The sequence below is a fragment of the Poromitra crassiceps genome, assembly GCF_964638095.1.
Source record: "Poromitra crassiceps genome assembly, chromosome: 13".
Classification (NCBI taxonomy): Eukaryota; Metazoa; Chordata; class Actinopteri; order Beryciformes; family Melamphaidae; genus Poromitra; species Poromitra crassiceps.
Window position 1 is genome coordinate 19,046,505 of NC_139644.1, and position 13,482 is coordinate 19,059,986.

Genomic DNA, 13,482 nt, shown 5'->3' on the forward strand with positions numbered 1-13,482 from the left:
CAAAGACGGAGAACTGGCTGTGTTACGACGATGACGGTCAAAAAGGTCTCCGCGGAGATCTCTGTTACAGGCAGGCTCTACGCCTCCTCCTGACCAGGCGTAACTCTTACGCCTGGGCGTAGTGAAAATAAGGCTTAAGCCGTCTTGGTGCAACCGGCGTAGCTGTTAGGTCATAAAGTTACGACCAACTTAGCTTAAGACCAGTCGTAAGACCAGTTGGTGCAACCGGCCCCTGGGGAGGAAAGTGAAAAAGAAGAAGAGAGAAAGATGGACAGCAAGTTACGGTCGTTCCGTTACCATCTCTCTACCATCTCGCCCCTTTGCAGGGTGAGCGGAGTGAACTGCACCAAGCAGAACGTGTCGGCCCGCAACTGGAGCGAGTTTGACTGGTAAGCATGCGGCTCTAATGAGGAGCGATGGCTGGGGGCCCCGGGGGGAAAGGGTCACAGAGCTCCACACACCCCGGAGGACCCGGCCCGGTCCGATACCGGACCGGGCCCAGACGTTTGTATAACACAATCAATGCAACTTCACTTAACGCAGGACGCTGCTATCGAGCATTACAGATCCACATTCATTCGTCACGGTGCCACAGTATGGATTACATGCCAACGTAATACATATGTATTGGCTGTGTAGCCTTAATCAACAGCCCTCTAGTGGAGATAAAGCGTGTAATATACAGCGGGAGAGAGAGAGACACAGAGAGACAGAGAGAGAGGAATTGGGAGGCGTAGGGGGGGCGGGGCCTGTGGCGATGCCATGCTTCCTGCTCGGGGACCTATTGATCTGATTGCTGACACTGGCTAAGCTCTGGCTCCAAATGAATAAGGAGCATGACTGTGAGAGGGGAGGGGCTGCCTCCAGCCCCGGGCGCACAGCAGACCCACAGGAGCCAATCAGGAGTGCAGGCAGCCAGGCGGCCATGACGAGCCCCAGGGTGCCTCTGCGAAAGCGGGCCTTTCTCTCCCAATGAGGCTGTAGACGTCACATTTGACTGTGTGAAGATGACTTTGCACTCATGGTGCCACCACACTGGCAGCTGCGTACTCGGCAGCCGCTCAGTTGTAAACAGCGTAATTAAATGTCAGGCAGTGGCATCCGTTCCGAGTTCCGTTGACGGTCTTTGCCGAGCATCTTTGTGTTGGACCAATCAGAATTTTCACCTCTTTTCCGATTTATTGGCCTCTCTAACTTTTGCCTCTCGCTGTCTTTTTCCCCCCTTTTGCTGCTGCACTTTCCTCTCCTCCTTTTCTTACGCTCTGTAGGAAACTGATCATCTGGGTGGATAGGCCTCTACCCCTCTGGGCACTGCAGGTCAGGCACTGCCGTGTAAACAAGGCTTCAGGCTGTTTACACACACACACACACACACACACACACACATACGTGGACACACACACGTGCAGACACACGTGCGAGTATGTGCGCGCGCACACACACACACACACACTTAAACATCAACATTTACATCGTCGGTTTCAGCTTCTCAATCAATCTCGTGCATAGGGGTATCTTAGAGCCATACCGACTACTGTAACATGAATGTACAAAGGTTACAAGAAGATTAGGCTGTTCACTGTTGAACTTAGCCAAATGACATGTGCCTTGGCGCAGGTCGTCTGGCACCATCTAGTAGTTAGCTTCTTCTCCAGGCCGACTAGTAGCTTGGTCCCTCTCGACGCGGGGCAGCTCTCTGGGAGATGTGAGTGAATTTCCCCAGGCAATTCAACCACATTCAACGATCAAACAGCCAGAAATACATAGGTAAACATGATCATATTTGAGTTGAGGGGATCCTGCCTACTCTCTGCTAACGAACCCGTCACACTTATCTAATTTATATTCATCATCTTTGGAAAACTAATGGCAACATGAAATCAGCTCAGCTAATTGTAGTTGACTTGCACTTTACATACTGTATATTTACACGTATGCCATACACGCATGCACGCACACCCCCAAATATCTCTGGCCTCACTTAAACCTATTCCCTGAAGCTCAATCAACAAAACGTCAGCTTATTCCACCCACGCTCTCCTTTCCTGTCTCCACTCTGCTGTGTGTATCCCCACTCGCCCTGCCTCTCTCCCACTCTGTCTGACTCTCACTTTCTCTCCTGCCCCCTCTCTCTCTCTCCTGCCCTCTCTCTCTCTCTCCTGCCCTCTCTCTCTATCTGTCTCTCTCTCACTCTCTCTCTCTCTCTCTCTCCTGCCCTCTCTCTCTCTCTCGATCTGTCTCTCTCTCTCCCTTTCCTGCCCTCTCTTTCTCTATATATCTGTCTCTCTCTCTCTTTCCTGCCCTCTCTCTCACTCTATCTGTCTCTTTCCTGACCTCTCTCTCTCTATCTGTCTCTCTCTCTTTTCTGCCCTCTCTCTATCTGTCTCTCTCTCTCTCCTGCCCCCTCTCTCTCTATCTGTCTCTCTCTCTCTCCTGCCCCCTCTCTCTCTATCTGTCTCTCTCTCTCTTTCCTGCCCTCTCTCTCTATCTGTCTCTCTCTCACTCTCTCTCTCTCTCTCTCTCTCGTGCCATCTCTCTCTCTCCTGCCCTCTCTCTATCTCCTGTCCTGTCTCTCTCTCCTGCCCTCTCTCTATATCCTGCCTTCTTTCTCTCTGTCCCTGCCTCTCTCTCTCTCTCCCTCTCACTCTCTCCTGCCCTCTCTCTCTCTCCCTCTCTCTCTCTCCCTCTATCCGTCTTCTCTTTGCAGGTGCTTGTGGCTTTCATCAGCTTCTCAGAAACCATGTTGCTGGTGTACCTCAGCTACAAGGTGAGTGGCACGGGCCCCAATTACGATCCGTCTAAAGCCCCTTGCACTGCCAGTGGCTATGATGTGTGTGTGTGTGTGCGTGTGTGTGTGTGTGTGTGTGTGTGTGTGTGTGTGTGTTCTTTCTCAACTTTTCAAGATTCAGTGTCGCGAGTATTTTTTAATCTTGATGAATTAACCACTTTGGACTCAGCACCTGCAAGAAGAGATGTGCGTGTGTTTACTCTAATTTTTCTTTCTCAACTTTACCATAGCCCTCCCCCCCCCCCAATTTTGCTCTTTTGCTCTTTTCCACATTTGGAAAGCTACTTGAGACTTTTCTCCATTGATAAATCAGAAGCAGTGACGGGACGTCCCGGTGTTGCTGCAGTCGGGGAGCGATCCGTCGGCGGGGCTGCCTTGCCTTTGATGCACTTCACACAATAAGCCTATGAAGGGCGCCCCCTGCAGATGAGTCAGGTGTCTGGGGGCCGTAGCATTTAGCGCTGATTGATTCCAGTGGACAGACCCTGTGCCCGTCCACCTACACTGGTCAGTCCGGGGTCTGCCGTGTGCAGGCGGCGGCACACACATTAAAACCCCCGCGGCTGACATGTTAATTGGACGGTCAGGCTTAGTGGAAACTGAGTAATGCTGCTCTCTTCTCTCCAAACGCACGTAACCTTTATGCATCCCACTCTTTTTCCGATGGGGTGAGAGCCGGCCAATTTGCCCCCGCCCACTCCCGGCGCTCAGGCCAGTTGGTCGGTAATCCCCCGTAGGTCGTCATGACAATGGAGTTCCCTGACCCCTGTGTGTGTGTGTGTGTGTGTGTGTGTGTGTGTGTGTGTGGTCTGTGTTTCCAGGGCAACGTTTGGGAGCAAGTGCTACGTGTCCCCTTCATTCTGGAGATGATCAGCGCCGTTCCCTTCATGATCACTGTGAGTGGAAGTGGAAGGCCAGCGCTGGCAGGGACTCTTATCGAGCGTCGCGGTCCGCAATCCCCCCCGCAGGAATGCACTTCATGGGCACCCGCATAGTGCAGCAGTAGATTCCCTGCCTCCCAATACAGGGGTGGCAGGTTCGAGCCCCCATGTTGCCTCCGGCATGGTCGGGCAATTGACCGTGGCTGCGGGTGGGAAGCATAGTCAATGGTGGGAAGCCGGATTAATGGTACTCCTGCCCACTGCACTAGCGCCTCCTCTGCTTGGTCGGGCGGGCCTGTTCGGTGGGGAGGGGAACCGGGGGGAATAGCGTGATCCCCCCCATGCACTACATCTTGCCGTGCGTGAATCTCCTCGTCAGGTGAAAAGAAGCGGCTGCCGACTGCACATGTATCAGAGGGAGCATGTGCAAGTCTATAACTCTCCCCAGATTGGCAGAGGGGGTGGAGCAACGACCGGGGAAGGGACTTGGCAGAGTTAATTGGCAAAGTACAATTTGCACTTCACACACATCCAGTACCTGCTACAATAATACAGCAAGGCAATCACACATACATTCCTCTCTCTCTCTCACACACACACACACACACACACACACACACACACACACACACACACACACACACACACACACACACACACACACACACACACACACACACACACACACACACACACACACATTTCCTCGCTAGTATCCTGTGATTGCACACAACATATGAATAAATTATAGGACAGACAGCCAAGCAGACTGAAGCTTTCTCTTTTTGACAGGTGATTTTGCCCTCCCTCAGAAATCTCTTCATCCCTGTATTTCTCAATTGCTGGCTGGCCAAACACGCCTTGGAAAACATGATAGTGAGTGAAGCCGTCTCTTCCCTTTAGTGTCTTTGTTGTGGCATGCAGTCATCCTTTATTTGTATGTAAAGCAGTGGCAAAACTGCACAACTTGCATCTTGAAACGATTCCCTGCTTCAGTCTTTCTGTCACATCCAGTAAACTTGTTTTGCCTTTTAAATCAACCTAATTGCCTCCCTCTCAGTTCCATATATTATTCAAACACACACACCCATTCTCATCTCCCCTTTAGTGCATTTTGAGTCTCTATTGTCTATAGAAGTGGTTCCCAAACTGTGGCCCGCGGGGCTCCGCCTGGTGGTCCGCCAGGGCACTGCATTATTAAAATTATAATTAATATTAATATCAATATTTATATTATTTACAGACGGAAATATCACGATTTTGAAAAACGGATTTCAGAGGCTCAGTTTTAAAGCCAGTGTGAAGTTTGTGGTATCATATGAAACTAGAAGACCTATAGCTGAAAACATGCTTGTGAGATAGCCATGCCGGCAGCAGCTAAGCTAGACCCATAAAACTCGGAACATCAACTTGACGAGGGGTCACAGGGGAGTCCCCAGCAAAATGAGAAAATTGTGTAATGTCACTAGGATTTCAATGACTAGAAGTTAGCCCAAGGAGAGAATGCAGTGCATATACTTGGTAATAGCTTTTACTCTCTCCTGTTATCTCCCCATCTATATTATATTATACTTGCGCTGTACAGCTGCATCAAGTCACATTTCCGAGGAGCTCTCAACGCCAACGCCAGTTGCGCCGGCAGGCTCGCCAGCTGCGGCGCACCCCTCGGCACATTCGGCGAGAGCTTCGAGGCACAAGCATGTAAAGGCTTTAAGGCATCGATTGGCACCAACTGTCATGCTATCTTGTCAGGAAGGTGGCTAAATGTAAATAACACTCTAAAGTTAGGCCACATTTTGGCGAAGGGAAACAGCATTTTCAAAAGGGTCCTCTTTTTCACAGCCTAATGTTGGCAGGTGTGTGTGTGTGTGTGTGTGTGTGTGTGTGTGTGTGTGTGTGTTTTGAAGCAGTAGCCTTATGTTGTTATTTAGCCTTTCTTATGCTATTGCATGGTTAAATCAGCCAATTTTATATTATGCGGGAAAATTCTTGGTATCCACATTGGAAGTGGGCCTGGAAGATTTGGTTTGGTACATTAGTGGTACTTGGTCTGAAACCTTTGGGGACCCACTGGTCTATAGTCTTCTATTCTTCATCATGCATCATTGATCCACATACATTTAGACAAAGCAGTACTTTTGGGGGTAACATAACTATCATCCTTTTCTCTCTGTTTCTCTCTCTCCCTCTATCTCTTGCAGAATGATCTCCACAGGGCGATCCAGCGGACGCACTCGGCCATGTTCAACCAGGTGGTGATACTCATCAGCACGCTCGTCTGCCTCATGTTCACTTGGTGGGTACCCACACACTCCCCGACACTGAACCCAGAGGGAGGGAGGGAGGGAGGGATGGAGGGAGGGAGAGCAGAGGAGAGGAGAGGAGAGGAGAGGAGAGGAGAGCAGAGGAGAGGAGAGGAGAGGAGAGCAGAGGAGAGGAGAGGAGAGGAGAGCAGAGGAGAGGAGAGGAGAGGAGAGGAGAGAAGGGAAATAAGTGGCGGGGAGGGACAAAGAGAAGGGTGAGAAGAGCAGGTAATAATAACCCCCGGGGTTAGGATGAGGGAAGGAGTAAGGACCAAAAGAGATGGCCGGAGGGCAGCGAGATGGGGGACGAGAGCGGAGAGAGAGAGTAAGATGGGAGGATAAGGAAGTGGCGCTCCTGGGGCAAAGAGAGAGGAAGAGCGAGAGTGCTAACTGTGACTAAATTCTCTCTAGAGAGAGAGAGAGAGAGAGCTAACTGTGCAAGAGAGAGAGAGAGAAAGAGAGAGAGAGAGTGCAACTGTGCGAGAGAGAGAGAGAGAGAGAGAGAGAGAGAGTGCAACTGTGCACGCAAGAGAGAGAGATAGAATGCTAACTGTGTGAGAGAGATAGCGCTCTGAAAGGAGAAAGTGGCGATGGCTTCAGCGTGTGTGGAGCACGTGTCTGTATGTCCGGTGTGAAAGCCTCAGCTAATCCAGAAGATCCAAGACGCAGCGTGAGCCAAACACTCTGGCCTTTTTCATGACTGACAGTCTGTCGTTCACACACACACACACACACACACACACACAAGGGCTGTATTACTGAACGGGCGTACCGGGCCCAGGCCCAGGGGCCCGAGAGCTCAGGGGGCCCATGAGCTAGAGTCTCTTCGCAGGCCTCTAGCTTATGGGCCCCCTGAGCTCACTTCGCAGCTGAGACTCTAGCAGCTAGAGTCTAGCTTATGGGCCCCCTGAGCTCACTTCGCAGCTGAGACTCTAGCTTATGGGCCCCTGAGCTCACTTCGCAGGCGGCCTGCGAAGAGACTCTAGCTCAGGGGTGCCCAAATTCTTTCCCATGAAGGGCCAAAACTCAATCTGGGTGGAGGGCCGAGGGCCAAAAATAAACGTGGAATTACATTAAAATGTATTGTGTTTTATAGAAAATTAACATTCTAAATCTAAAATAACATTTCAATATAATAATCTACTTTTTATCTGTTTGGTAATTGTAATAATTTGCAATTGGTTATATCTATTTAAAAAAAAACATCTGCATTTGTGGGGAGCTTAAACATTTAATCAGTAAACACCCAGTTAGAAACAGTTGTATTTTCCACCTTTGTAATCAAGAGAGAAATTTTCAAGGTACTTTGAAAATCAGCTTTATTGTCCATCTTTTGTAAACAATTTGCCATGACAATTTGCAGGGATGCAATCTCAGGAGTGAACACAGTATATCCGCAGCCACATTCAGACACTGTTTTTCACAAAGTCACCACATGAAAAAGCGTGTCCACCCTTTGCAATCAGTGCAGATATCTGATAACTTGCCAGAGTTGCATTCTGGATAAAAAAAAATCAGGGCAATTTTTTTTTTTTTGCGCTGTGAGGGGGGTGCCCGTGAGGGGGGCAGGCCCAGGGGCCCGTGAAGTCATAATCCGTCTATGCACACACACACACACACACACACACACACACACACACACACACACACACACACACACACACACACACACACACACACACACACACACACACACACACACACACACACACACACACACACACACACACACACAGGAACATACAGTAACTGCACACTGCAAAAAAAAATCTTGAAATAAGTTAAAACTGTGAGGTTAGAAATGCCACTTCTTTCTAATGCAAATCAAGTTCTTTCAAGAATTTAGTGGGATGAAGTTGAATAGGAGTGCAGTGATCTGCCTTTTTCTGAATTGTTTCAAGATATTTACACTCATTTCTAAAAAGCATAAAAAGTGAAACAGTCACTTCATTTGCAGGGCTTTTCGCTTGGTTTAAGAAAAACAAGATTTCAAGGCTGAATATGAGACTAAATGACTTGTTAAGATGGAAGTTTTTTGTTTTTTTTGCAGTGTTGCTTCCCATGAGCACATCCCAAAGGCGTGTTGTGATGTGAAGGCTGTTTCTCGACGATGCTTACTTCCTGTCATAACCTCTATCATCCCATCCTCCCACCCAAACCCATTTCCTTCCCCAACCGTCTGTCTGCCAACCTTCCCATGCTTTCCCGCCCTCCTGCCCTCCTCCACCCAGTATCTGCGGCATCCAGCACCTGGAGCGAGCGGGCAACAACCTGACCCTGTTCGACTCGCTCTACTTCTGCGTGGTCACCTTCAGCACGGTGGGCTTCGGGGACGTCACGCCGCAGATCTGGCCCTCGCAGCTGCTGGTGGTCATCATGATCTTCGTGGCGCTCATCGTACTTCCCATCCAGGTGAGGAAGGGAACGGCGGGAGGCTTTTGGACAGATGTCTCACAGGGGGGGGGGGGGGGGGGGGGGGGGTACCGAAAAAACACATGAGTTTCACATGTGATCACATGTTTGCACATGTGAAAATGCACATGTGAAATTTCATGTGAAAAAATTGCCTGTGCAAAATCACATGTGATCACATGTGATCACATGTGATTATTGCACATGTGAAGTTCATGTGCTTTTTCTGTAAGGGGTGAAATGGTAGAGATAATATAATGATAGTCGTAAAACAGTTGCAAAGTGATTTACAGAGGAGTCAGTATGAAGACAACAAGCACGAATTCGCAATAGCTGCGACCAGAGCCGTGTATATACATGTAGAAGAGTCGCGACATCTCCATCCACTCTAATGGACCAGTTTTTTACTCTCAAGAGTTCCAGGAAGTAAGGTCCTGGATTAAGCAGCACTGTCGAGTTGCAGCAAAATGGACAGTTTGTGTTGTACTTTGAAAGTTTTTTTTTAAATCAAATTGTACATTATCAGCTTTATATTAGCATTCAAAAGTAGCGCGAGACCCCTTCCTGGCTGTTCATTGTCTAATGAGTCATGCATTTTGGTCCTCCGCTGACGCCACTCTCTAGAGGACACTAGCTGCGACCACGCACGCACATGCATCGACGCGTTCATGCATTGCGTTCTCTCACACACACACACACACACACACACACACACACACACACACACACACACACACACACACACACACACACACACACACACACACCCACCCAACACGAATTTCCCGAAATGCAGGATGGCAGGAGCAGGGCATGTCCTCCCCCTGCCATCCTGCGCCCCTCCTCCCCCACCGCCCCCCTTTAGCCAATTGCCATGAACACACACACACACACACACACACACACACACACACACATTATATCACAGGTGTCGTGCCACTCCACACACTCTACTCCAGAGTCCATTCACAAAACGTATCCCCGCGTCCAGCGGGCATTAACGCTCCCGCATGCCAAATACTTCTTATCAACGTCCTTTCACTTCCTCCTTCTTGCGTCTGTTGGAAATGAAATAATCTTTTACACCCGCTACTATGACATCTAGACATTGACATTTAGAGTAACCAGTATCGCACCTAAATAACGTCATCGCAGAACAATCATTTCTCAGCTGTTCACTTATTCGTGTCTTTACATGACAGCTGTACCCTAAACCTGCTGCCGGGATCACACCTCAACAGTAGCATGTAATACCTCAGTCTTGTGTTTGCCCCTCAGGAGAATAGGATGACTCGTCGCGGCGTACACAGATTTGCCACAGTATTTTTTATTCAGAGAACAGTGAGAGTGTCTTCCTTACTCGCCAAATCCCTCTGCTGCCATTTAGCTGCTCTCTCTGCAGAGAGAGAGAGAGAGAGAGGAGAACTGGAGACACACTCACACGTTATTCGTATAGGGACTGCTTTAGACACCTTGACAAACAAATCAGTCACGTTGTATCCTGACGCTTTCTGCTTTACATTTGTCAAACTGTCCATCATGCTTCCGAATGATGACTGATGTGCGACAGTATGATTTGCAGGAATGCCTCACTTGCCCGTGCCGGCAGTCAGAGAGGTCACACAGCTCAGGGGAGCTCTGCTGTTCAATTTGCTTTTTTTTCTTCTCTCTCTCTCGTTTTGCCGTGAATTGGATTTTTGGTGATGATGGTTGATAGAGAATGGAATTTCACCATTCCTCATCCGCATTATAATGATTCAAACAGCTTATATAAACCAAATGAATTGGCATGGAACTTCTATTTTTCTCCAACAATGGTACACCCGTTTGAGACGGCTGTTCTCCCTTTAGCTGCGACCAGCAGCTCTAGGTCAGTCGCTCGATCGGTCAGTTGGTTGGTTGGTCGGCGACTCGGTCGGCCCACAAAACTCTTTGGCGGCCACAGTTTTCGTCCTAGCAGGCTGAAATTTGGCATGGAGGTCAGGTGTGTGTGGGTGTATGTGTTCGTGCCAAGTCTAAAAAAGAGACGAGGGGGGGGGGGACAAATTTCGAAATGCATGGTGGCAGAGGCAGGTGGGCTGCCATCATGCATTTAGGAAATTTGTATTTTTGGTTGCAGCTATTGCCAATTTACACTTGTTTTTGATCAGGTCACACAGGTGATATATATATATATACATATATATATATATATATATATATATATATATATATATATATATATATATATATATATATTTCTCATTATCGTGTAGGAAGACAGCAGCTATCTTTAAAAAATAAATAAAAAAAAAGCTTCAGAAATGCAAATAAAAATGAGCGGGAAGATATTTCCACTGAAGTGGAAAAAGCCGATTCATAAAGTAATTGGTGGTATTTTGGTGGAGCCATGTCACCCTCCCTCTCCCTGTCCCCATCTTTCATCCAGAAATACCTCTTGACATTTAGAAACTGGCCCCCTTTAGCCCCCTCTCTCCCTTTGCGTGTGTGTGTGCATGTGCATGCGTGTGTGCACGTGCATGTGTGTGTGTGTATGCGCGCGTGCGTGTGTGTGTGTGCGTGTGTACGTGCGTATGTGCGCGTGTACGTGCGTATGTGTGTCTGTGTGTCTCTGAACCCTGCCATGACAAATCCCCAGTCTGCACAGCGGAGCCACATCAGCATTCAAACACTGTCTTTCCACGTTGTTGCATCAACTGGTTTCCCTGTATCTGTCTGGGATACAGTGCGAGACATACCCCTCTTGACAAGTCATTCAGTCTGGTTTTGAGTCTTAACGGGATAGTCTGATTTCTTTTAACCCTAGCCCTATTTGCTACTTATACCAATGATGATGTTGGTTGATAGATTCCTTTCTCTCCACAATCCATGCTGTTCCTCATACTAGCTGCAGATTGTTAGCCACAAACCAACACAAGGTCAATGGTGTCAGGTCACGCTCCTGTCTGTGCAAGCTGACTGGGGCTCACTGAACTGTCCTCCACAGTGCACACACACACACACACACACACACACACACACACACACACACACACACACACACACAGTGCACACAAAGTACATTTCAGTGAGTCTCACTCAGTTTGCACAGACAGGAGCGTGACACCGTTGACCTTGTATCGGTTTGTGGGTAACTATCTGGAGCTAGTATGAGGAACAGCATGGATTGTGCTGAGAAAGAAATCTACCAATCAACAGCATCATTGGTAAGTAGCAAATAGGGCTAGGGTTCCAAAAATCAAAACTACCCCTTTAACATCTCACTAAGGTGGAGGGGTTCGAAATGAGCACGTGAGCACGCAAAGTGCACAATATTTCTAGTAGTTTTTTTTTTTTTTTTAAGTAAAAAAAAAAAGATAATCTTAATCTTGGTATGGTAATTTCCCTTTTCTCAAATGCACTTTTGCCTGTTTTGAGAATTTTCTTGAAGTGACAATTTTTTTTTCACCTTTGTTTATACAGGGAAAAATCCCTTGAGAGCAAGCTCTCATTTTCAAGGGAGCCCTGTTACAGTAAAACATTTACAGTGAACACATGTTACCAGACATCAAGTAAAACAAGAGCATACATTCTGTAGGGTACCCTCAAGGAGTAATCTAAAATAATTAAAGGAAATAAATTGGTCAAGTTTTAAAATGTTCTGGAGCTTGTTCCATCTGTCAGGGGCATAAAAAGAGAAAGCAGGACACAATTATCCAGCAGCATAGCCGGCTGGCTGCCTCGGCTGTTTTGTGTGTTTTTTTAGCAGAGAAGAAAAAGTGAGAAGATTGTTGGGTTGTGGTGTGGGTGTGAACGGTCTAATGAGGTGGGTGCTTTAGGATGGGGTTGGGTAAGCTTCACAAATTAACACCACCATTTTTGAAGCCTCAATGCAAGCGCCAATATTTTCTGGCGATTGCATTTACGCTTCACAAATCATGGATGTGGTGGTGTTCATTATCGTGCTGAACAAAATGTGTAAGTATCATAAACTTTTCTTTGCCATAGAGCTTATTTCCTGCAATAATCTAAAATGTGCTTTTTTTTGCTGAGGGAACCCATGCTTCCAGGCTGGCCTACAAAAATACATCATCCCTGCAACACTCTGTACTGTACGTCACGTCGAGATCATGTCACTTGGATTCAAGAAGAAAAAAATATTTGCACTGAAAATAAGTGAATAATAATAATAATAATACATTTATCTTATATAGCACTTTTCTAGATACTCAAAGTCGCTTTACAGAACACACAGAATTAAATACTTGAATTTGATACAATCATGAAAGGTGGGGACAGTAGGTAGGGTGGAGTGAGGTTAGGAGGAGAAGGCGAGGTTGAAGAGGTGGGTCTTGAGGGCCTGTTTGAAGGATGTTATGGAGTTTGATTGACGGATGTGGATGGGGAGAGTGTTCCAGAGGGTGGGTGCGGCAACTGAGAAGGCCCTGTCGCCCCAGGTCCGGAGCTTGGTCCTGGGGATCGTCAAGCAGTTGGTGTCTCCGGACCTGAGGCTGCGGGTGGGGACGTGGCGGGGGAGGAGATCAGAGAGGTAGGGGGGGGGCAGGTTGTTGAGGGCTTTGTAGGTGATGAGTAGAATTTTGTAGTTGATCCGGTATTTGACTGGGAGCCAGTGGAGGTTGTGGAGGAAGGGGGTGATGTGGTCTCGGCGGCGGGTGGAGGTGAGGAGGCGGGCAGCGGAGTTCTGGACGTATTGAAGTTTGTTGATGATTTCGTTGGGGGAACCGTAGAGGATGCTATTGCAGTAGTCGAGTCTGGATGTGATGAGGGCATGGATGAGAGTTTCAGCAGCGGGGAGGGATAGGGAGGGGCGGAGGCGGGCAATGTTCCGGAGGTGAAAGAAAGCAGTTTTGGTGATATGATTTGCATGGGGGAGGAGGGAGAGGGTGGGATCGAGGATGAGACCGAGGTTGCAGACCTGGGCGGAGGGGGTGATGATGGAGCCGTCGATGGTGAGAGAGAAGTTCTGAGCAGAGCGGGTGAGGGACTTGGGGCCAATGATGAGAATTTCTGATTTATTGCAGTTGAGTTTGAGAAAGTTCTTTTGCATCCAGGTTTTTATGTCACTGAGGCAGGCAGAGAGGGTGGAGTGGGTGGCTGG

The 13,482-nt window shown here is 48.1% G+C and overlaps 1 protein-coding gene across 1 annotated transcript in view; it reads left to right on the forward strand.

Annotated features, from left to right (window-relative positions):
• Window positions 1-13,482, forward strand: part of kcnt2b (potassium sodium-activated channel subfamily T member 2b) — a gene marked incomplete at both ends in the record, with an annotated part of 63,045 nt that overhangs the window by 24,122 nt on the left and 25,441 nt on the right. Inside the window, 7 exons of the mRNA XM_083650160.1 lie at window positions 327-389; window positions 1,269-1,317; window positions 2,708-2,767; window positions 3,610-3,684; window positions 4,462-4,545; window positions 5,871-5,965; window positions 8,204-8,384. Coding sequence (XP_083506286.1) covers window positions 327-389; window positions 1,269-1,317; window positions 2,708-2,767; window positions 3,610-3,684; window positions 4,462-4,545; window positions 5,871-5,965; window positions 8,204-8,384 — 607 coding nt within the window. The remainder of the gene's footprint in view (window positions 1-326; window positions 390-1,268; window positions 1,318-2,707; window positions 2,768-3,609; window positions 3,685-4,461; window positions 4,546-5,870; window positions 5,966-8,203; window positions 8,385-13,482) is intronic.